The sequence below is a fragment of the Myiozetetes cayanensis genome, unplaced genomic scaffold (genome assembly GCF_022539395.1).
Source record: "Myiozetetes cayanensis isolate MyiCay16 unplaced genomic scaffold, myiCay2020 scf17, whole genome shotgun sequence".
NCBI classification, from domain to species: domain Eukaryota; kingdom Metazoa; phylum Chordata; class Aves; order Passeriformes; family Tyrannidae; genus Myiozetetes; species Myiozetetes cayanensis.
In genome coordinates, this window is record NW_026087378.1 from 17,960,731 (window position 1) to 17,984,532 (window position 23,802).

Sequence of the window (23,802 nt, forward strand, 5' to 3'; positions counted from 1 at the left end):
TTAGGAAGGGCTAATTACAATGGAGTTGGTCATCTGACAGCTCAGCAAACAAACAGAACAGGAGAGAGAACAGAAAGGGAATCACGACGGTGTCATGCTCACTGCTCCGAACAGAAAGAGTTACAAGGGAATCAATTGTGCTCACAGCGCCCGGGGAAAACCAAGCCCAAGGCCCAAAGCCTTCCCCGCACAGGGAAATGCATCACACATTGAGAGCAATACAACCTTAGCAAGAGGCGTCGCCTTAGACATAGGTCACCATCTGAAAAATAGTTGGGTACTTTTACTCTGCCATAGGATTTCTCCTTTAGAAAAGCTACACCTGCATGTACATAAAACTGTACAAAAAACAAGGCATCACAAGCAAGGAAATGAAATCTCGTATAAATAGAACCAACACTGAAGAGCTACAAAGGGGTCGCTTAGATCCTTCCCACGCAGCCCGCCTGCTCCCTGGCTCCCACCTTTGGTTTTACCCCTGGCTTGTCCTAGTGCAGTGTGAGATACAGTGAACCCTCCTCAGAGGTGTCCAACCCCCTCCTCTTCCCTGTGCTTGTCTAGACCGGAGCCCGTGGAGAGCTTCCCCCTCCCCACGTGCACAGAGGCTTTATCCTTCTGGCTTATAATTGTGCAAATGAGCTTCTTTCCGACAGCACCTCTTCTCCACCCTCCCCCAGGACTGATCCCCAGTGACACTAGCAGCTTCACCTCGGGACAAATCCCCAGCATCCCCTCTCCCAGGGCCTTCTCCTCCCCAGGGACCCATCCCCGCTGCACCCCACAGAACCTCCTACCCCTCTGGCACCCCACTGAGGACCCAGTCCCACTGCCCCCTCTGTTCTTCCCCACACACCCACCCTTCCCTCTGTGCTCCCCCCAGACACCCATCCCCTCTACAACCCCCAGCCCCCTGTGCCCTCTCCTCACTGTGCTGCCCTCCAAACCCCCAACCCCACGAGACTCATTCCCCCCAACCCTCCCTCCCCATGGCACCCATGCCCACACCCACCCCTCGGGGACCTCCTCTGCACTCCCCCCCTCGCACCGTGCTCGCACTGAGAACATCGTCATGTGCTCGGAGACAAGGACAGCACCTCCAGTCACGGGGCTTCCAGCCTCGGGGGCCCTCTGGAGACCCCGAGCACAAGGCAGGGAGCCCACCCGCAGCTGAGGGGCCAGGATAAGGTTGGTCTTGGACAAGCACCCCTCAGATGGGGCCACACCGCTTTCCCAGAGGGTCCCCAAGAGGGGCACTGGACACTGCCACTGCCTGAGCCCAGGGGAGGCGTGAGCAGCCGGGTTGGCAGTGGGGTCAGAGATCCTGGCCAGCACGGCCAAATTGCACATTCTGCCCAGTTTGGCCCTGAAACTACAGAGCTACAATAAAAAGAAGTTCAGGAGCGGGACCTGCTCAAGGAGCCAGACCAGGGGAACGTGGGCCCCGCCGGGCGGCCACCGCGGGCAAGGGGAGAGCAGGGGGATGCCCGGACGGGCGGGCTGGTCCACCGGGAGCATCGCGCCCGACAGGAGGGACGCTCGGCCGGTGGGCGGGAGCAGCAGGAGGCCGGGAGGAGGATCCTGCCTCCTCCGGGGGGCACCCCGGGTGCCGGGGCCCCGGGCGGTGTGTGGCACGATGCCACCCGGGGAAGGCAGGGCTGGGGGACGAGGGAACGGGGGCGAACAGGCGCCTTCTGCCGCCCTTCCTTTGTCACCCGGGCTCGGCTTTCACCGTGTCCCCTCAGGCCACCGGGAGCCGCACCCGCGAGCTGGCCGCGCCCTGCCACCGCGGAGGGAGAGGAGCTGCTCAGAGAAGGATGCTGGAGGGAGGGAGGAGGCTGGGCAGGGGGGCCCCGGCGCGCTGCACCCCGACAGGCACTACAGCTATGGCAGGGCAGTCCCTGAACCGCAGCCCCCGGGGTGTCCCTGTGCCAGCGGACCCCGCGGTGATGGACTGCGTGGTCCGAGGATGAGCCACCACGGGGAGGGGGGACCATCCTGCAGTTACTGCTGGCCCCGCTCCCTAAGGAAGATGCCAGAGATGAAGACGCGCGAGTACGGGAAGAACTACGGTGCAGCATAGCCCCTCCCCGCGCCTCGGCGGGGGAGGGCCGGGAACGGCTACCCAGGAATGAGGTGCGAGTAGCCCGGACCCCTCCTGCCAGGGGTGCACGTGGAGCCCCCCAAAAACAGGACCGTGCCCCAGATCCCAAGGGAGCAGAGAGAGTGCCCAGGCGCCCCCTCTGGGATGTCCCTTGAGGGACAGGGGGTCCTCTCCCCGCTGCCCACGCAGCGTTGCCCTGGCTGGATACCCTGCAAGGGAGCTGAGGATTCCAGGGCAGCGGGGACCTGCCGGGGAGACCGGTGGACCTTTGACAATGGAAGAGAAAGCTGGACCCCGTGAGAGTGGCCCTGTGGCCTAAGGGCAGCGGGAGTCCAGTGGGCAGGGGCTCGGTGGCCCCCGGTGTGACCCTGAGACAAAGCTCCTCCTCACAAAGGCAATGGTGGCTTTACAGGCGGATGGGACGGAGGTCCAGGGCATGGCATTCCCTGCCCCGAGGAGGCACGAGGCGATGGGTTGAGACACCACAGCCGGCGATGACCTCCCTGCCAGCAGAGTGGGACTGAGGGCTTCTCCGGACCCAGCCGGTCCCTGCACTGGGATATCCCCTCCCCGGACCCAGCCGGTCCCTTCACTGGGGGAGGTCCCTTCCTCATCCCTCCTCCACCTGCCAGGCACCAGGCCACCACCAGGGAACCCCCCACTCCTCAAAAGCAGACCCCACCTATGGCACCGGGCAGTCCCTAGGGACCCTGCAGCTTGTGGGCACAGTGACGACGTTCAGAAAGAGATCCAGGCTGAAAAATAGCAAAGCCCCTACAGTCCGGCAGGGATGCTGCCCCTCTCCTCCAGCTCCCCAGCTGTTGTTTCAGGGACTGGTCACATTTCTATTTACAATATAGAACATGAGTGCGGGTCGGACGCTGCGCTCCGAGGGGCTCTTCCACGCAGCAAACCATTCCAAGCTGGAACGTGCTCCCTGTGGTTTGTTTCTCTTTTCCCTTTTTTTTTTCTTTTTTTTTCTTTTGTTGTTTTTCCTCTTTTTTTGTGTGTGTGTTTTGTTTGTTTGTTTAAATGTCTTTTTTGTTTCAAGGACAATAAAAAGTTTTGATCAGGCAGGACTTGAATGTCATTCCTAAGATTCGTATTTACAGGAGTCTACAGCAAAGAGACAGGCAGCTCGCTCCCCGTGTGCGGGGACACCCCTCGTCCTATGCCCCAGGAACTCCACCAGCTCTGCGTGGACCTTTGGTACGTAAGCCCTTCTCCCCAGCCGTGCCCTCCGCACCAGGAGCCTGCCCAGCCCTCCCCGGCGACGCAGCAGTTCGGAGACATGCACCCGCAAGTGCTCGGGAATCGGGTTTCGGATGCTTTTCAGCCTTCCCACCCACCCCCAGCCCCAGGAAACAGCGGGTTAAAAAGGCGCTCCTCTCATCCCTGCCTCGCCCCGCCCTGCTCTCCGCAGAGCCCACTGCCTGGAGGAGCGGCCGGAGCCATAAAGCATTGAAGGTTTAAAGGTTCCTCTGGACACCGGCCTCAGAAGCGCGGCTGCTCCCTGCCCCTCATGCCCAGCCTCACAGGTAGATCTCCCTCTTGGTGGTCTGGGCCGAGGGGGTGGTGGCTGGCTGGAAGTCCGAGGTCTGGGTGAGAGGAATTTCCTCCATGGGAGAGTCCTTGCAGGGCTCATGGCTACTATTGGAGAAGGCACTGTACGTGGGCAGCAGGCGGAGGTTGGCCATTTTGGTGCTGCGCTCTTCTGAGAGTCTGGGGCTGCCATTCCCGACTTGCTCTTGACTCCCTCTGTCTTGGTAAGGCACAAAAGTGGAGAGTTTGAGGGCGTTCTTGGGCCTGCGGCTGGGGGAGGACTGGCCAGGCATCCAGCAGGTGTCAGAGTGGCCGAACTCTGTGCACTCCCGGGTGCAGGTCCCAGTCATGGCTACATCGGGCAGAGGCCGGAGATCTGCAGGGAAGGAAGGGACAGCATCGTTACACACCCGGGTGCCACCAGCTTGGGATGCCAGGATGGAACTCAGGGATGAGCAGCAGAGACTGGGTGTCTCCGTCCTACCCTCACCCTCCAGCGGTGGGAGGGAACAGCTGGACCCGCTGCCACCCACAGAGCTGGACCCATGGACACCTGGGCAGCAAAGCAGAGCTGGGAGGGGAACCCAAGGCTCCCATCCAAGGTTCCAGCTCCCCCTGGACAAAGGATCACCCTGCACAGGTCCATGCAGAGAAATGAGGGGCAGAGCACAGGGCAGAGCTCACTAAGCCCACCCCTTTGGAGACAAGGATGGCACAGGAGGTGTTCCACAGCCTGGATTTGCACAGCAGGGGACACGCTGCCACCAGACCTGTGATCCCACAGCTGTGGGCACCACCTGGACCCTGCAAGGCTCCAGAAACTCCCTTGGTCCAGCACCTTTGGGCACCACCAATGGCTTCACTGTGCAGAGACGGAACTGCCCTAAACACAGCCCAGCTCTTCACCACTCTGAGGCACAACCATGTTTCCTGAGCAGGATCCTTGGGCAGCCCTGTCCTGCTCACATCAATCATGCCAGACCACCTGCCAGCCTCCCCAGGCACCCATCAGCAGGAGCCGCAAGCTCAGCCAGAAGTCCTCAGGCATCTTCTGGTCTCCTGCGGAGTCTGAAATCCCTGAGCGCAGCAAAGCACACGTGGGCAAACCCATGTCCACCCCCCAGAGAGGCTGGACATGCTGTGACAACCTGTTCCCAAGCCTCTCTGTGCACCAAGCACCTGCCCCTGGAGGAGCCTGGTATGTGAGGGCACCAATAGCTCCCTGCTCCTGGCACACACGGGACACTGACCACCAGTTACACCAGTTCATGATCTGGTGTCCTCACATACCAGCCACCCCCTACCCTAGGCACTACAAGGTCTTCTCGAGCCTTGGCCATGTGTCCTTGACACAAGGAGTACCTGTCACAAGTTTTCAGAAGCCAAAACTTGGCATTTCCATCCAGAAGTGTGTCCCTCCAAGAGCCATCCCAGGCCAAAGCCATTCCTTGGCTTCTCCCCCAGTTTGGGACACAACACAGTGCCCTGCTGCTGCCTGGGACACATCACTGCCTGCTACCACAAGCACCTGTGGGCAGATCAAGCCTGGTGCTGATGCTGGAGTGAAAGGGGGGGCTGTTCATGACCTTGAGACTTGCAGATGTCCCTTGAGGTTCCCAGAAGTCCTCTCCTTCTCTGCACTCAGGAGTTCACTACCTCACTGATAAAGACTGATAGAGGGAGCTGCTGAGGAGCTCTGGGACCTGAGGCATACAGGGCATCCCCCTTCCCACCAGACACACACTGGTACACACAGTTCTCTTCTCCAAAAAAAAGACAGACCCACTGGCACTGCCTCAGCCCTGGGAAGAAGGAAACCAGAGCACCATGCTGGGCATTCTGCCCTCGTCAACACTCCCTCCCACCTCCAATTTGGGACTCTCAGACACAGATGTCCCCATGTCACCCTGGCACAGCTTTCACACACAGGCAGCCCCGGAATTCAGGGAAGGACTCTGCAGGAGAAGGCTCCACACAATGCTGGGAATGCTTGACAAGGGTTAAAAGTGACACAGGAATGGAAGAAGGGGCAAAGTTATCAGCAAATCAGTGTGTGAGCATATCTTGCCCTAAAACAGCCCCCAGTGACTGCATCCCAAATTCTCAGCTCCTCTGGGGGCTGAGGTACCCCAGATTTTTCCCCTGGTTCCTGCAGAGGCTCTGGCCCCCGTGCTGGGAGCCGCCTCCTGTAGCCCATCCCCTGGCGCCCACGGAAGCTGTGATATCCTGGCAGAAGCCATACGGACATACCTCAGCGCAGACCCCCTTCACAGCCTGCTCCGCTCAGGGGACTCTAATGAGGAGCAGAAAAAGGACGAGAGGGTCACATCAGTGCACAGCCCCCACCTCCACACCCCCCACAGGATCCTCCTGGACCCTGACCCTCTGCCAGCCCGAGTCCCGGAGCATCCCCCTAGTCCCCGCTGCCTTCAGGAGTCCCTTGGCCTCTCCTGGCCCTGCTCCAGCCTCCTTGAGGCTGCTTGGTCATTGCTGCTCCTCACTCACTAGTTTCTCCAGCCTTATCCTAAGCCTTCCTGGAGTCCACTGCCCTCACATGTGATCCTGAGGCAGAGCTTGAAGCCACCTGGCTTGTGGCACCCCAAGTACAGGTGTGCAGAGGGGCTGTGCATTCCACCACGACACACACACGGACACAGCCCAGCGGGACGTGTCAACATGCTCACACACCACCAGCAGGACAGTGACCTTGAGCGCAGGGGACAGCCATGCTCACACTGCGGGGACAAAAGCAGGAGCTCAAAGCATCACAGGGGATTAGGCACCAGCACGGGGCAGCACGAGAGCAGAGCTTGGCAGTGCATGTCTTTGGGGTCATCCTCAGGGCTGGCCACAGACCAAGTGTCCTATTTCCCGTGGAGCTGCCTCGTTTCTCTCTCCCAGCTGCAACTGGAAAGCAAGAGATGAAACCAGAGGCACGACAGCTTGGTTTTTGTCTCTACTCCGTGCAAGTCAAAGCAGAGAACAGAGCCTGAGTCTGAGATGATCCATCAGGTCTTCCTCTCAGGACAACACAACATCTCGGTCAGTTTGAGGTCACCTTACGTTGTCTTCCACTTCTGCCCAAGAGGAAATATCACCATCTCTCTCACCAACTTTCCTACTAGACATCATTTCTCTCCCAGAAATGCCTTGGGCTCCAAGGGCAGGGAAGGGATGGGTGCCATCCCTTCTTCCTCTGGCAGTAGGTGCTTTGCTGAGCCCGCAGAAGGGACTGGCAGGACCAAAATAAAACCCACCTCTGCAGTGAACAAAGCCCTGCCAGCAGCAGCTTAGGAATGGCAGGATCAAGCAGGAACGCTGTGTTCAGGGGCTTTTATTCTGGTTTTGCCATTGTCTGTTTCTGGCACTAAAGCTTTTTTCCAGTGTTGTCCCCTTGTTTTCAGTGGGATGTTGGCACTGGAGCTGCTGGAGGGAGTATTATGCACCATGAGCTCTGCTTTGAGAGCCCGGGAACGGGGCAGGGTGTAATTCCTGAATAGCTGTGATTTAGGGCAAACACGACCCTATGGCCTAATTCTCAGCACATGCTGGTGGTTCAGACTGATATGCCACCACACACAAGCAGGAATCTTTCTTTGGTGGAAATTTTGCCCACAGAGTGCTGACCTTGGATGCCCTGTGGGGTGGTGAGGTGCCCACATCACTGTACACAGGGTACTCGAGATTTCAGATCCCTTCTCCATCCCAGAAATGCAGTTTTGTGCCTCTGAACCCCTGAAATCTGTCAAAGTTCCCAGGTGATGAAGAGGATGGCCATGCCCTCTCCAGCATCACGGCATCCTGGCTTCTCAAAGTAAAGCTGTGCCCGTGCAGCTGCCATGTTTTCCTGAGCTTTGCTGGCTCCCAGGGCTGGCCCATCCTGTGTTATCCTCATTCCAAGTCAGAAGGTTGCACTCCCCAGCCAGGAGGCCCGTGTGATTGGCTGGGCATCCTCACAACCTTCTGGCTCCCCCCTTCCTACAGCGTTTGCATTGCTCTGGCACCCATCCGCTTGTCAGGTGCCTCCCAGTGCTCTCCTCAGCACATTCGTAGGGATGAATCCAGGGTAGGAAAAGTGGGATAGCTTTGATTTCTGCAGATGGAAAGGGAGCACGGTTGGGGTTTTACACCAGGATGCACTCTGGGCCCTCTCTCTCTGGCTGGAGGAGGGGAGGCCCTCTGGAGCTGTGGCACTGCTCTCATGGCTGTTCCCCATCTCCTGCCATCCAGGGCACCTCTGCTCTTTGTGAAGGAGACTGTGCCAGGCTGGTTCCTCCGGGAAGAGGCACATATTGATGCTGCTGCTAATTATTCCTCTCTCTCTATCCTCACCCAGGGCAGGAACACATCCTATTGCAGCTGTTTGCAAGGGCTTCTCTAGTGACATTATTGCTCTTTGGGGGGGATTTCAGCACTGCACTGGAGCACTGTGAGGGATGAGACAAATGCAGGCACTTCCCTCTCCTGCAGGAGCCCTGCAGAGGTTCCCTTGCCCACTCCAAGCCAGGTGGCTTCAAGCAGAGGCTGAGAGCCAGCCCCAAGCCCATTTTTTATGCCACCATCTGCAACCATCCACAGCCTGCTTTGGTTCTCCCTTGTCTTCAGGCATCGGCACTGTCGGGGGGAGCAGGATTGATGCAGCACAGGAGGCCAGACCTTGCAGGTGAGGGAATGTGGTGGAGCAGCTCTGGGAGGGGAGGCAGTGGGGCTGTGACAGAGCAGAGCAAGGCAGAGGATGCAGAGAAGCCTGGAAAGAGGAGGAAGAGGGAAGCACAGCATGCTAGGAGAGACTAGAGAGGTTTGGTGGCATGGAGAAATGGGGGATATGAGTGTGGGGAGAGCAGCTCAGAGAAAAAGCAGGATGTTTTCCCAAAGTGTTAGATCAGAAAGTCTCACCTTCCATACCTGGGGAGAATATCAGCCACTAATTTTAACCAGCTACACCAAAAGCAGAGCCCAAAAACCCTGTACCTCTGCTGCCCTGGCAGGTAGAAGGATGGAGGATGGTCCACAGTGCAAACTGAGGTGCAAGGTGTTCCTTTCAAATGTCCAAGGTGTTCCTTTCAAGTGTCCAAGGTGTCCCTTTCAAAGGTCTGTCTTTCAGCCAAGGAAAGATGTTGTGTTTCCAGTAGAGGCAGCTTTGCCACCTCATTTGCCTGCTGTGGGCACCTGGAAATGCCCCTTCTCCCACTCCAAGCCCTTGGGGTTCTGCAGATCACGCTGGGCTCACGAGGTCACCCCTATGGTGGTGACCGGCCCTGACATCACACCCCAGCAGCACTGTCCCCTCCCTGTGCAGCGGGAACAGTCTCCCTGGTGCCGCTCTTTCCTACAGCTCCCTTCCCACAGCACAGCTCCTGGGAGTGGGCACCATTCCCTACTCCCCTTTCTGGTGCAGTTCTCCCATGCCATCGCTCCCTCCGGGCTCCCCGGAGTTCTGCTCCCCACAGGCCCCACTGCTGACAGATCCCATTCTCCCATGCCAACATTCCCCACAGGTGCCACTCCCCTGCAGCGCCACTCCCTACAGGTATCCCCCCACAGGTGCTGTCCCCCCCTGAAGGTGCCCCTCTCCCGTGGCGCTGCTCCCCACAGGTGCCATTCCCCCTGCAGCGCCATTCCCGGGGAGCGCCGTTCTCCCATGGCGCTGCTGCCTACAGGTGCTGGTCCCCCACGGTGCCACATGCTCCAGGTGCCACGTTCTGAGCTGCTGCTCCCTCCAGGTATTGCCTCCCCCCACTGCTGCGTTCCCTGCAGGCACTGCTGCTCCACTGGTGCCATTTCCTCCAGGTGCCATATTTTACAGCGCTGTTTCCTCCAGATACCACTCCCCTGCAGAGCTGCTTCCTCCAGGCACCACTGCCTCTGGTCTGCTCCCTCTTCACTACACCCTGACGTTGGATAGTGTGTCCCAACATCCCATTTCCTTATAACAGCAGCCCCATTGCTACCCTACCCTACCCTACCCTACCCTACCCTACCCTATGCTACCCTACCCCACCCTACCCTACCCCACCCTACCCTATCCTATCCTAATCTTATCCTACCCTACCCTATCTTATCCTATCCTGTTGTGCATCCCAACACTGCTGGAATAAATGCCCTGCATTATCCCACCCCTTTATTTACCCCTCTCCATGCCAGACCCAGTAGCCTGGAGGAGCCCCCCGCCACATTGGCAGCAGGAGATGCTCAACTGTCCATCCCCACCTGGCTCAGCTTCCTCTGGTGAACAGGAGCCCAGTGGCTCCTTCCCAACACATCTTCCCCTTTCAAGTGCTTTTGGGAGAGGGGAGCTGTGCTGTAGGGGCTGTGGGGCCATGACCTCCTTTGCAAAGCTCAGACACCTCCTTCACGGTCCCCAGATGATCTGGGCACAGTCAGTGAGTTATCCCAGCAGGGAATCAAAGAGTATCCTGAGTTGAAAGGGACCCCAAGGGTCCTCAAATACAACCCTTAACCCTGCACAGGACACCCCAACAATCCCCCCCCTTTGGCTGATAGAGTTGTCGAAACTCTCCTTGAGCTCTGTCAGCCTTGGTGCTGTGCCCACTGCCCTGGGGAGCCTGTTCAGTGCCCAACCACCCTCTGGGGGAAGAACCTTTTCCTGAGATCTGATCTAGCTCTCCCCTGACACAGCTCCAGCTGTTTCCTCAGGTCCTGTCCCTGGTCACACAGAGCAGAGATCGGAGCTGCAGACCCCGGTGAGGTCTGACCTCAGTCTCCTCCAGCTGAACAAGCCAAGTGGGCTCAGCCACTCCTCATTTGGCCCCTCCAGATCCTCTTGTCCCTCTTTAACAGCTCTAACTCTACCTGACGTTGTGTCCCTCCAAACTGCCCCAGTATTGCAGGTGAGGCTGCCCCAGGGCATAGCAGAGTGGGACAATCCCCTCCCTGGCCCGGCTGGTGATGCTGGGCCTGATGCCCCCAGGACACGGATGGACAGCCTTTGGACACAGGGTGCCTCCCACAGCTCCTCAGCCCATTTCAGCCTCTAGATTCCCACCTCCCATGTGGATGTGCCCAGAGCTCTCCACCTCCAGAGCAGGACGAGCACACCACCAATTCCACTTTCCAGGCCTTGGGGGAGGCTGCTGGAACGCTGCCCATTCCCACAGCAATGCTCCAGAGATCGATGAGCACAGAAACATCGGGAGCTGAAAGCACAGGCGGAGAGCTCCCTGCAGTCCACGTCAGCCCGTGTTTCTCCTCGTCTGAGCTAACATCATCCCCTCCACCCAGGCAGACGGTTTGCAGGACCATTCCTAGCACTACAACACCCAGACAGACGGCTTCGGGGACCAATTCTAGCACTACAACACCCAGACAGATGGCTTTCCAAACTTACCACCGTCACTACAGCACGCAGACAGATGGCTCCTGGTACCAGAGACCGACCTGCCACTGCCCATAAAGGTGGTGACTGCAGCTCCACGCCACACCTACAGCTCTCAGGGCAATAATGAGCAACACCGGCTCTTCCAATAAATACTGTAGCATCCTCAGGCTGGTGCCAGCACGCAGATGGATCTCTCCTCGGCACTGAAGTCGTGAGATATAACACACAGAGCCATCTCCCCCAGACCCTACAGCACCGAGCATCTCTCCCGTCTTGCTAAACAATAGTAGCTACAGAGCGGCACAGACAGCTCGCTCCGAAGTTAATGGCCTGTCAGCCCCCAGATGTGTGCACAGATCGAGCCGTGGCCTCTGGAGTGCATTACAACACACACACGAGCTGCAGCTCCGCGGCAAACGACCTCCCAGCTCCTGCCGAGGGTATCCCAGCAGAACCAGTTCGTAATGAATGTGGACAGATGCACCCACCAGCCTCAGCAGCACCGGCACAGGTAGTGCTGGAGCACTTTGTCAGCAGCGAGGGCCTAAGCCTGGGCTCCCAGGGGACATGTTCTTCCCACGTTTGCCGGAGCTGGAGTGTCAGGAACCACCTTCCTGCTGCAGTTACACCACAGGCGGCTGTGTGACAGCGGCCACATCACCACAGCAACGGGAGGCAGAGCTCTCAGATGGATGTTTCTAGACACTGACCGTGTCCCTGCAGGGATCAGGAAGGGCTCACAGGGCTCAGCAACACACTGTGGTACCTACAGGACTCCCAAAATCCCCACCTGCCCTCCAGCTTCACTGCAATCCCTGTGATACCCAGCAAAACAAATTTAATCCTCCTATAACAGATTTTGTGCTTGTGGTGCCACTTACATGATCTTCTACCCTGGCACAGTGGGGCTTCAACCTTCACTGGACTATAAAAAGCAGAATTAATACATTAAACTACTGAATAATTATGTTAAGAAGTACCTTAATAGGATTACAGGGTTAAAGGTTAGGAAATGCCAAAATTAGGATTGTCCATACAGTCTTAATTCATTTCATGGAAGCCTGCTTCATGAGGCAGACCAGAGTTACACTCTGGTGGGAAATACTTCCCTAGGGGTCCCTTTGCACCTCCCACACTTTGTGCCTGCCACAGAGAGGACAGAACCACCTGGAGATATAACAGGCTTTTCAGGAAGAAGATACTTTCTCAGTGAGACTCTATCTCAGAGGCTACAGAAATTGGGGAAGGTACAAAAAAAGGGTCAAGAGGTCACAGAAAATTGCTCCTCTAAAGGAGGGGCTGGAGGCTAGGGGGGTTGTTTTCCTAATGAGGAAAAACTGGCAATTTCCTTTCCTACCTTCTTTTGGAAGTGAAATATCTGGACAGAAATCACTGGCACTTTTCAAAATATTTGGTATGTGGCACATGTCCACTAGGAAAAATTGGGTCTTTGCAGTTAAACCTTCCAGCAACTGAAACTGAGTTTGGGTGATGAGCACTGCTGGGCAATCTTCTTCACTCACAAATAAAACAAAGAAATCCAGCTCCGAAATGAACTCCTTATATCCAAACACTCTGGTCAACCAAGAACTTGACATGACAGCCACAGACATTGCACAAATAACCACCAGAAAGGTCGAGGAGACCTGCAAACCAAACTGTGCAGTAACCAAACCATCTCCCCTCCTCACTGCTGCTGCAGTATCCAGCCCAGGCAAGTAACAACTCCTGTGGTACTTTTAGGAGCACACAAAGGTCCTGACAAGGAGTCAGTGGAGCTGCTCTTCTTCCCCCCCTGCCCACAGAAAAGGGACAGGTGGGAGCACACAGAGGGCTTTTGAGTCTGTCTTGCAAGGGCTAATGATGGTTATGTAAATACTATCACCACCACCTGCTCTCCCCGGGGGCTGCCAGCTCATGCATGCCTTGTATGCGCATTCCTGCTGCCCAAATCCCTCCACAATTGCTCCTTCCACATCCCCACCTTGCCTTTGCTGATGGATGCCTCCAGCACACAGGATTCCTCCCAGTGGGGGTCCCAGCCAGGCTCTGTGGGGATGACCTGTCCCAGTCTCCAGCCAGAGGCTCCCTGGGGACACAGGAATGTCTGTCCCAAGGCTCCCTGGCATGCTCAGGGTGCCAGTGTGCTGCCAGCTGATGGGAAGGGGGTGGCCCGAAGGCACCAGGCCACCAGGGAGAGTGTCACCTGTGCCATTAGAGCTCTGGCCACCCACTGACACAGTGACACGGTGCCACAGCCGAAGGGTCCTCGCCCAGCCCTCCAGTGTAATTGACTCTCCAGCTGCATCTGGGTGAGTGACAGGTTGTGCCACCTTGTGGCACCAGGTCCTGAAGAGCTCCTGATCTATGTCATTACGGGTTGGTGACATACAATGCTCCTCTTACCCCATCTGCCCAAGTCCCCCCCTCTCAGAGCATCCCTGAGACACGTGGTGGTTCTGGAGGGGACTGGACATGTGACCCATGGCAGGACTGTGCCCTGCACTCCTGTCTCTGCTCCCAGGGCTGGGGACACTCACCCCACACCCCTGGGGTGCGTTAGAGCAGCAAATGCTTCTTACAGAAAGAACCTGGGCACCTAATCCTTGAGCTTTGCCTTGTGCCTGAGCCTGTGAAAGGCCAGAGTCTAATCCTCCCTGACCTCTCCCCCCTGCTCAGGACACAGGGCTCGGGGGAGCACACGGGGGACCCCCTCCAGCCCACATCCCACACACACTTCCAGGGGAACTGCAGCCCCCCATCCCTCGGGATGGCCACAGCACCACCCGTGTGCTGCAGGCCACCGCTCCATCCAGCCTCCCTCCAAGGGTTAATCCTCCTCTCCAGAGCTTCTCAAAGCTAATTAGAAAGAGCCTGGGCAAGTGTGGTGGCAGACACCACTGCACTTATCTCCCCACTTCCGGGGCTCTGCCCTTATCATTTAATTAAAGCTGCAGTTGTGCTTCCCTTCCTGGCAGCAGCTAATCACGGAGGGCACTGGAGCTTGAGGCAGCCTCTGCCAGCTCGCCGGGGAAGAAGCAGAAGGGCAGAGAACAGGCCCCAGGAAGGACAATAAAAGGGAGAAGAAGACAAAGAAAGAGTCGCTCTGTGCTGGCAGCCCAGGGACTGGGAGGCCAGAGGGACCCCAGGCTGCCAGCCCTGTGTGTGGGGTGCTGTGTGTGGGGGGACATGGGGTCCTCTGTGCTCCGGGTGGATTTCCAGTGTCAGCCTGGGACTGAGCCCAGGAAGCTGCCTTGCCTGGGAGGCACTACAGGCTGGCTCCATCTCCCAGCAGGAACAGGACCCTGGACCCCCCACCTGCCCCAAAGCAGGTCTCCCACAGAGAGATTCACAGAATCATTGAGGTTGGAAAAGACCTCCAAGATCACTGAGTTCAGCCATTGACCAATCCCCACCCTGTCCCCAGCACAGAGCACTGAGTGCCACGTCCCATTCCTTGAACACCTCCAGGGATTCCACCACCTCCCTGGGCATCCCCTGCCAGTGCCTGACCACCCTTTCCAGCAACAAATTCCTCCTGATGTCCAACCTGAGCCTCCCCTGGCACAGCTGGAGGCCGTTCCCTCTCCTCCTGTCCCTGTTCCCTGGGAGCAGAGCCCGACCCCCCCCGGTTCCCCCCTCCTGTCAGGGTGTTGTAGAGCCAGAAGGTCCCCCCTGAGCCTCCTTTTCTCCAGGTTGAGCCCCCCCAGCTCCCTCAGCCCCTCCTGCTGCTCCAGCCCCTTCCCTGCACACGCTCCAGCCCCTCCCTGTGTCTCTTCCATGAGGGCCCAGCACTGGACACAGCCCTGGAGGGGCCTCACCAGTGCCCAATAAAGAGGACAGTCACTGCCCTGCTCCTGCTGATCACACTATTTTTGATACAAACCAGGTGCCCCTGGCCTTCCTGCCCAGCTGGGCACATGCTGCTCAAACAAGCACATCACTGCTTCCAGCAAGGCACCCTCAGGAGCACACTGACACCAGAGCCCGTGCAAGCCACAAGCCCCAGTGGCAGAGCAAGCCATGCTTGACCCTCCCAGAGGAAAAGGACAACCCATGCCATGCTGCATCAGAAAAGAATTTTCTTTGCTGTTACCATCTTTGCTTGCACATCCAGAAGGGATGCCAACAAGCAACAGGATGGATGGTCATCAAGAACCAGGAGGGATGCCCATCAAGCAACAGCAGCAAAGTCCTGCATCAGGTCTCCAAAGGTTCATGGATCATAGAATCACAGAATGGTTTGGCTTGGAAGGAACCTGAAAGCCCATCTCATTCCAACCCTCCTGCCATGGGCAGGAACACCTTCCACTAGCTCAGGTTGCTCCAAGCCCTGTCCAACCTGGCCTTGGACACTTCCAGGGATCCAGGGGCAGTCACAGCTTCTCTGGGCAACCTGTGCCAAGGCCTCCACACCCTCACAGGGAACAATTTCTTCCTAACATCTAAATTAAACCTACTCTCTGTCAGTGGGAATCCATCCCCCTGATGATTCCCCTGATGCATAAAACCTGGAAATGCTGTTGTTTGAAGGCCACACAAGGGTATGTGGGCACAGCTCCCCAGGGAATGGTGCTGGAGTACAATCAATGAAAGGCTCAGTCATTTTGGGGCAAGCAACCCCCAACTAATGCAGAGAGCTGCCATTCCAAATTCCACACCTCTCTTCCAAAGCATGGTTAAAGTCTTGAAAAGAAATTCTCATAATCAGTTTGTTAGCAGGGCTCAGGCAGCACGTCTTGTTCTCAAAAACCAGCTGGAACAGCTCTGCTAAAACTTAAGAAAAACAGAAAAAGAAATCAACCTGAGGGAAACCCAGCATGGAAAATTGAAGCTTTAGTGTTGAAAATCAGCTGAAGTGATAAGCAATCGAAAATAAGTCTGTACAATACAAAATGTCAGGCAGCCCGAGGCTGCACAGCCTAGGGAATGATCCTCCTTGCAGGTTCCAAGAGCTGCTCCAAAGGCACAGCCTGGCTGGGAGATGTGTGTGTGTGCTTGGCACGCTCCGAGCGGGAGGAATGGAGCCATTGGTTCAGCCCTGTGCCAGCACTGCACAGCCCTTCCCTGCTCCTGCAACTGGGAGCACACTCCTGAGGAGGGGCTGAGGGAGCTGGGGGGGCTCAGCCTGGAGAAAAGAGGCTCGGGGGGGCCCTCTCTTCTCCCTGACAGGAGGGAAGAGCCCTAGGGGAGTCAGGCTCTGCTCCCAGAGAATAAGGGACAGGGTGAGAGGAAATGGCCTCAAGTTGTGCCAGGGAAGGTTCAGGTTGAACATCAGGGAAATTTTTTTCACAGAAAGGGTTGTCAGGCCCTGGCACAGCTGCCCAGGGCAGTGGTGGAGTCACTCTGGAGGGATTTAAAAACCATGTGGATGTGGCACTTGGGGACATGGGTTAGTGGTGGTCTTGGCACTGCTGGACTTGATGAGGTTTACCAACCTTGATGATTCTGTGATTCTATGGAAAGGGTGATCATCTCCCACTACCTGCTAGTTCCTCAATCCTCCTCGTGTCCTAATCACATAAGCAAGTATGAAGACACAATATTTTAACTATTTTTAGTTCATTTTAAGCAAGGCCAGTTCTCTCACCTCACCTACAGCCAGGCAGCCACACGCACAGCCAAGGGGTGAACTGCAAGGAGCACCAGTTCATGTGACTTGGGAATACTGGTGTGGCTTTATGAGCCCTCTCTGTGTTTGCTCCTTGGTGGCTGCCTTTCATTGTTCCCCCATATTAAAGCTCTTGTGTCAAGGAGAAAAGAGCTGGCGTACGCATGTCTGCCTTTGAACAAAACCATTGTTAAGCTCCATCAACAATTTAATAATCTTTCCCTGGCAGGACAATGGATGGGGGGAAATTGTTCATGCAGGGGGGCCAGTAGCCACACAGTGAAGCTCTGCTCCAGGCCTTTGAAGTCACATAGGTGTTTAACAGACAAAAGAAATGACAAGTTTATGAAAAGGGCTCCCCTCAGCAAGGGGATCTGGAAACAAAGGAAACCCCGGCCACTCGGAGAGAAGCAGAGCAGGCAGAAGGAAGAGCCCTTGGAAGAGAGTCAAGCCAAACCCCAAGGAAACTGAGAGAGGAAATGACAGTATGGATTTGCATGCGGATGCTTTGTTTTCTTCCCATAGATCTTTCCCGGGCTGCTCGAGAGTGAAGTGAGCACACTCACATGTCATTTCAGCTCTTTTACAGTCTGTTCTGACTGTAGAAATGTGCTGGTTTGCCTGAGCCATGGTGCAGACACCGAGGAGGAAGAGGCCAGATCCCTGCCCTAATTTGTGGTGGCTGTTTGAAGCATCAGGGGATGGGCAATAAATCCAGGGCTGATGCTCTTGGGCTGCCCTGAGAGGGAAATGCCTGTCCCCTGATGGAGGGTGGACACACAGCCCTGGACACCACAGCCAGCCCCCAGGGAACCAAACACACATGAAATCCAACACAGAGCAGTTTTATGAGCATTAGACCAGGAATACAGTCAGGAAACTTGGGAGGAATGATCCGACACCAAACAAGGATGTCTGACTGCTGACTGCTCAAGGATCAGGAGCAGCCCACACAGGAGAGCCTGAACCCCTGAACTGCCCAGCCCCTTTCTCTGCAGTGAGGAGACGTGCCACAAACCCAGCTGAAAATGCTCATTATTGACGCCTCAAACGCCCACAGACTCAGTAACAGGCTGAAAATCTGCAGTGGAAGCAAAACGGGGAGAGATTCTGGGGCTGGCACGTAGCAGAGGCAGCATATGCACTGGTCAAATCCTCCTGTGGTGCAGCCAAAAGATGTGCCAAGGAATCAACCCAGGTGGTTAACATTTCTGAATCGGACCACTTGCCATGTTTCTGGCACAATTCCCACCTAGGCACTGAAAAGATCTGCTGCCCTGATGGCCAGGGTTGGGGAGAATCATCTCCTCCTGAAAATCAGGAGGTATCAATACCAATGCAGCTGGTGAAAGGAGAAAACGGGGATATGGGGAGGTTTAGGAATGGAGGCACACAAGTTATTTGGGGAAAAAAAAAGATCCTGATGAATATTGCTCTGCCTTATGTTTGTTATTAGGGTGGCAGAAAGATGCTCTTGTGGGTAAGTGGGAAAACGACAGATAATCACTTCCGATAGGGAATATCAACCTCCAGCTACCCCTGGGTGCTGCAGTTTACAGGCTGCTGGAGGTTAGATGCAATAAAGTTTGCACCACTCGAGGGAGACCTGCCAGAGGCTTTCCTAAAGGCACCAGATGAATAAAACACGCTTTAAAGAGCGAGCGAGGATTAATCCCAGTGTCTGAGATCCAGGTGGGACAAGCAGGATCCATCAGCACCCCACATTGGGGGCAGATTGGCAGATGGGATTTGCCAGCTCTGCCAACCCCAAAGCACAGCACAAGGGGACAGCGGGATGATCATGAGGAGATTTTGATTTCACGGTCCAAGAGAGATGTATGAAAATTTCCAGAATCAGTCCAAGGGCGCAATTTTTTCAGTGATTATTTTCTGAAAGGGAGAGGTTGGTAACAGCAGCCCCACTCCTGCTGCACAGTCCGTAGCAATACGTGTGCAGCATCAGGCAAAGCAGCCTGTACCTGTCGGAAAGAGTAGTCCAGACCTGGACAGGGAGAGAGCTCAAAGGGATGTGTGATTTGAGAGGTCCAGGATCAGCAATTGACCCTTTGAAGGAAGCTGTTCATCATCATTAAAGAGGTTTATGTCCCAAGGGAGCAAGAGACAAAACAACACCAGTCCTGTGCCTTACAATGTGGGTGAGCACAGAGAGAAAACAGGGCTTGGGGGATGAAAAATGGGATGTGTGTGGGTGGCAGGGTTTACCTGCAGCAGGAAACTGCTTGAACATGGGAAGGGTTCAGGATCTGGCTGCTGAGGAAGCTGATAGGGGGAACAATAGCCTGGAAGCCGCTTTGTTTGCAGGAAAGGCAAGATATTTGCCTTCTTTTACTGATGTAGCTGCATCTCTGTGGGGGCCCCTTCCTGTGTGGTTAATAAGCAGCAAGATGCTAGACATGGAATACACAATTCCTTTTGCTTTTATTCATTTTCTTTCTCGATATAATAAGTCTTGCCTTTGTCAAGATCCCTGTTGTCTGGGTAATTTCATCTAGAGATCCTCAAGGAACAGAGATCTCCATATCACTCAAAGTTTAATATCTTGGTTTTAGTTGGCATATTTTCAAGCAATAATTTATACAGCTGAAGAAAAAAAGAAAAGATTACTTATGTCTAATTGGCATTACACTAATTACCAGCAAAATACATCAGGCAAATATCACATCTACTCACTCTCTGTCATTTTACATTCCCTACTCCATCTTCTCTTTCCTCAGCAGCTATAAAACAACTCGACATGCCGTTCTGACACATCCCTGAACAAATATCAGATCCTAACCCTCTCCTCCTTTCTCTCACTTCCTCCCTGTTTCTCCACTTCAAAATAAGATTTGTTCTAAACCAGCCACAGACATAGAACTGATGTAGAACTGCTGCTCCTTCCTATGTACCTGAGTCCCTGTCCTCCATCATCCTGCCCTTCTGTGCTGGATCCCTTCCCCAGCCTCTCCCAGTGTTCCCGGTACAGAGGGTTCATGGCCATCCATGTAAGAACATTTTACCTTTTATATCTGAATAAGTACAGAGCACAGACTACAACAGAGGCACACATCTCACACATGGGCCATCTGAGCTGATTTTTTCCTGACTCATAGCCTTTCTACAAGTTTACGCAAAATTAGTTTAAAAGTGAAATTATTTTAACGTTATTTTAACGTGATAATGCCAGTTTTACACTTGAGTAAAGGTCACAAGTGTAAATCTGAGTATCTCCAAGACCCACCACGGGCACTGTCCTCATTGTCCAGCTCATTTTGATGTTAATCTGCTTTCCCCTGGTTTCGAGCAGCTCCCTCCCAGAAAAGAGCCCTGGCACAATTTGGAGGTGAGCACAGTGGAGGGACCTTTCCCTATTCTGGGCCTCCAAGCCCAAGAACAAGATGTGGCTGTTTGGTTTCCATGACACAGCAGTGGAAGGAGCCCCCACTAAGTCTCCATCAGCCCCTGGGCTGTCCCATGCTTCTATCAGTGAGATGCAACCCTCCTTTTCCACAAGGCTGAAGTGCACCACAGAGATTATCTGGGAAGCCTTGTACCCAGTGCAAAGGCACAGCCCCTTCTCCAACCCACTGGATGCCAGTAACAACATATATGGACCACTTGTCCCTGTATGTTCCTGAGACCTGTCCTGGGAAAACCCTGAGCTGTAAAGCACATAAATTTCCCCCATTTCTGGGGGAAAGATTCTTGTCCTGCTCAGATCAGATAGAGATGCTGGAAAATAAGCCCAGGGAAGAAGGACCTGCCCACCACGTGGCCTGTCCACACCACTGTTGTGCCGGTCCTGTCTCTGTGGCTGCATCGGCTCACACGAAATGAGCCCTGGTTCCTGCTGGGGAGACTCAGCTCTCTCTGAAAGGGGAGGCAAATGCAGGGGCTGATACGGTTTGGTAACCTCTGAGTTAAAGCAGCCTATCCCTGGGATCGCTCTCCACATGCCGTGACTAATGTGAGATTTATGGAGTGTCCTCTCCGCGAGCAAAGCGAAGCACCGGCGTTACAGCCACTTAATGGAGGTGACTTCAAATCAGGATGGATGAGAGCTTGTGGGAAGGAGACAGGAAGAGAGATTCTTTAATAGTGAGAGCACAAAGGATAAAATCCTGGGGAAGAGCGAACAACTGAGACTGACATTTGACCTGTCTCAATAGCAAAGCTCCCATTGATTTCACTGGGGACAGGGATGAATCCCTTATCCTCTATCTCATGCCGATGAGAGGGATTTTCCATGTGAGGGATCTGACCGATCCTTCAAACTCAGACACATGCTATTTTTTTGAGAAAGAAAATGCAGTGTGAAGTCCTCAAGAAGCTCAAATGGGAGACTTTGTAAGCTTCTCTGGAATTAAGTTTAAATCCCCCTCTAATGCAGGTCCCCTTACATGGGCAGAGGCACTGCCAGGCAGGTTTATAGAGACATTCAGGAGCATTTGGAGGCAGATAAAGGGGAAATAACTGCGGTAGATCACACAGGAGCTGGAAATGGCACATCAAATTACTTCAAAAGGAGCTTTCTAAGGAAGCAGGTCTTTGAAAACAACAAATAGTCTGGGGCTGCTGAGGGATCCTGGTTGTCTGTTGCTTTTACACTTGGTCGCTTTTTCTGGTTTAGATGTGTTCGAAACCTGAACGTCGACCTCAGCTCCTGCAAAATCCCTGCTCCTGCTAGTTCAGCACTTTGTGGAGCCATGGAGCAGTCAGGTTAGGAAAACTCCTCTGCTTGAAGAGTGATATGGCCAAAAAAAAAAGTGATCCAGCAAAAACTTCAGCCTGATCAGCTCCCTGGTCCAGGTGGCCAAGCAGCTTTGTTGTCACAACAGGGCACAGTGTTGAGCAAACCAGCACAGAGAGGACGGGACCTGCCTCTTTTTGGCAATTCTGCTACCAAAACATATGAGGGGGGCGCTGTGGCTCATCAACAGAAAGGCTCATAATTCCCATTCCTGGCTCTTCCCTGTGGACATCACATGGAGCGCCTGTGCAAAGGTAGGACGCTTGGTCTCAAGGCCTGGTAAAGTGCATATTCTAAAATGTGGTAGAAAACACAAAAGAAGAGTCTGACAGAGCTTCATTCAGCTGCCCACTCTGAGGAAATGTCCTCTCTGGAGAAGGGAACGACCCACCCTCTTGTTCCCATTGCGGATTCTAATTTGGAAAATTTCTTCCTGTAACACAGTTTAATGAACTTGAGTTGAAGCCATGAATAGTTTGAGGATGACATAAAGTATTTTTGGAAAATAGGCTTTATACCAAAGAAGGGATGTTTAGATTTGGTCCAGAGATAAGAATAGCTGTGCATGACCATTTGCGTGGGCATTTGCATCGGAATTTGCAGCCATTTTCAGGCAAAACTAAAATACCGAGGCATGTGTGGACTGAGTTCCCCGTTTTAACGCTACTGGGGTACAGGAGGGCATGTCCTGCCATGTGAGAGCTACAGCCCTTCCCCAGGTCTGCTGTGAAATGGTGGTGGAAAGTATTCCTGCCCTGGACTGAAGGAGGCACCTGATGCTGTTTGGTCTCCCTGATCTGGGAGACTGGGAAGTCCTCCCTTCCCTGGGACAGCAGAAGTCATCATCCCTGCATGAGCTCATTTATAGTTCTTAGATAAAAAATTATGCTCTCCAATCTGTTTGCAGCTGATTCCTTTAAGAAAAATCTCAAAGTTTGCCATGGAGCTGACCAAACCTAGGGAAGAGGAAAGAGTGTTTCCAAAGAGTGAGGCGAGTTTTGGGTCAGCAGCTTTCAGCGTGTTCTCCAGGCCTGTGGTCTCTGCAGTACTGCCCTGTAAATCAGCAAATTTAGAGCAGGGTCACCCCCCTGAGATGTGCCCTCATGGTAGCACAGGGAGAGGATCACGTTGGGTAGGGCTTCCAGATGGAAGAAAGAAATAAACATTAAGAAAAATGATCAGATTTTCTCCATCCAGTAAGTTCAGAGCAGGAAGAATGTGAAGGGCATAAAACAAGGGAGATGACATTCACCAATTTCCATCATCTTGCCACAGACAACAAGAGGGAATGGAAGAGCTCACAGGATCACAAGGAATAGCAGAAAGCTCCAAAAATCCAATCTTGAATGCAGGAGGCACACACACAGCCATAGGGACCCATATATTCTACAAGAGAAGGCACCTTCCTACTGAAATATGGAGCTTTTTGTCTCTTGGGCATTGACTCAGAATGACTGTACTGCCCAGATCTTTCATAATCACATAATGGAACCACAGTTCAGGGACAGAAAGGGTGGAAAAAGAAATCACAATCCAACAGGGAAATTTGGTTTCTTCAAATAACTCCTCTAAAGATGTCCAAGATCTGCAAAGGATCTTTGGAGAACTTGAGGACAATCTTATATGTGCACTACCACATAATCCTGTGAGGCAAGAGAGACACTGCCACATAAATTATTAAAGCTATTTTGGACAGCGTCTGAAGGAAGTAGCATCCTTCTTAGAAGGTCTTGAGAGGATTAAAGGCATTCTCTGTTGCTGGTAGCAATGTACTTGTTACTCAGTCGGGGGAGGAAAAAAACAGCTGTACCCTGTTTACCCTGGGATTCTGGGTACAATTAAGGAAGGTGACCTGGTTGACGTGGCGTGACACAACTGCTCTGACCTGAGCAGCTCTTTCATAAGAGTTTACCCAGACGTGGTTGCTGCAAACCATGGAAAATAAAGATACAGGATGAGAACAAGTTTGAAATTACAGCTCAGGCAGAAATGGCGTGTTGAAACCAAGATGGTGTAATCCATGGCCATTTGCAATCTGTTGGATGTTGTCTCTGGTGATAAAAATCTTTTCCCACAACTCCCTTCAGCAGTGATTAGGCAATCACGAGCTGTCTTTGGGGATGAACCAACATTAAGGGTGGAAAGTAGAGAAGCTCCTGATTTCTTACGGAAAAATGCAGATGCCTGTAGAGCTGAAGATCACTGAGGAACCCAGTCATGATTTGTAGATGGTCACAGAGACTGTGCACACCCTAAACCAGAGCAGCACTGGAAACTGCTAATAGGGACAAAACAGCGACAGTAAGGAATTCCAGCCCTGAAGTCAAGTGTTAAAAAGGAAAGGGCTGAAGATCAGTTAAAATCCCCCAAAACCACAATGTCTCAACTAGAGAAGAGTCCAGGCACCAGCCAGACCTGATATTCTCAGCGGGCCAGATGTGTGACCTGCTGGTCCTCAG

General features: G+C 54.1%; 1 protein-coding gene across 3 annotated transcripts in view; it reads right to left on the reverse strand.

Annotated features, from left to right (window-relative positions):
* Window positions 1-999: 999 nt before the first annotated feature.
* Window positions 1,000-23,802, reverse strand: part of PCDH1 (protocadherin 1) — a 56,772-nt gene continuing 33,969 nt past the window's right edge. For 2 of the 3 annotated variants that reach the window (XM_050312314.1, XM_050312316.1), the window contains exon 5: window positions 1,000-4,019. In XM_050312314.1, the coding sequence (XP_050168271.1) occupies window positions 3,634-4,019 (386 nt within the window). In that variant the 3' untranslated portion in view covers window positions 1,000-3,633. Of the gene's footprint in view, window positions 4,020-5,893; window positions 5,937-23,802 lie in introns of all 3 variants that reach the window. The other variant, XM_050312315.1, reaches the window with a different exon arrangement.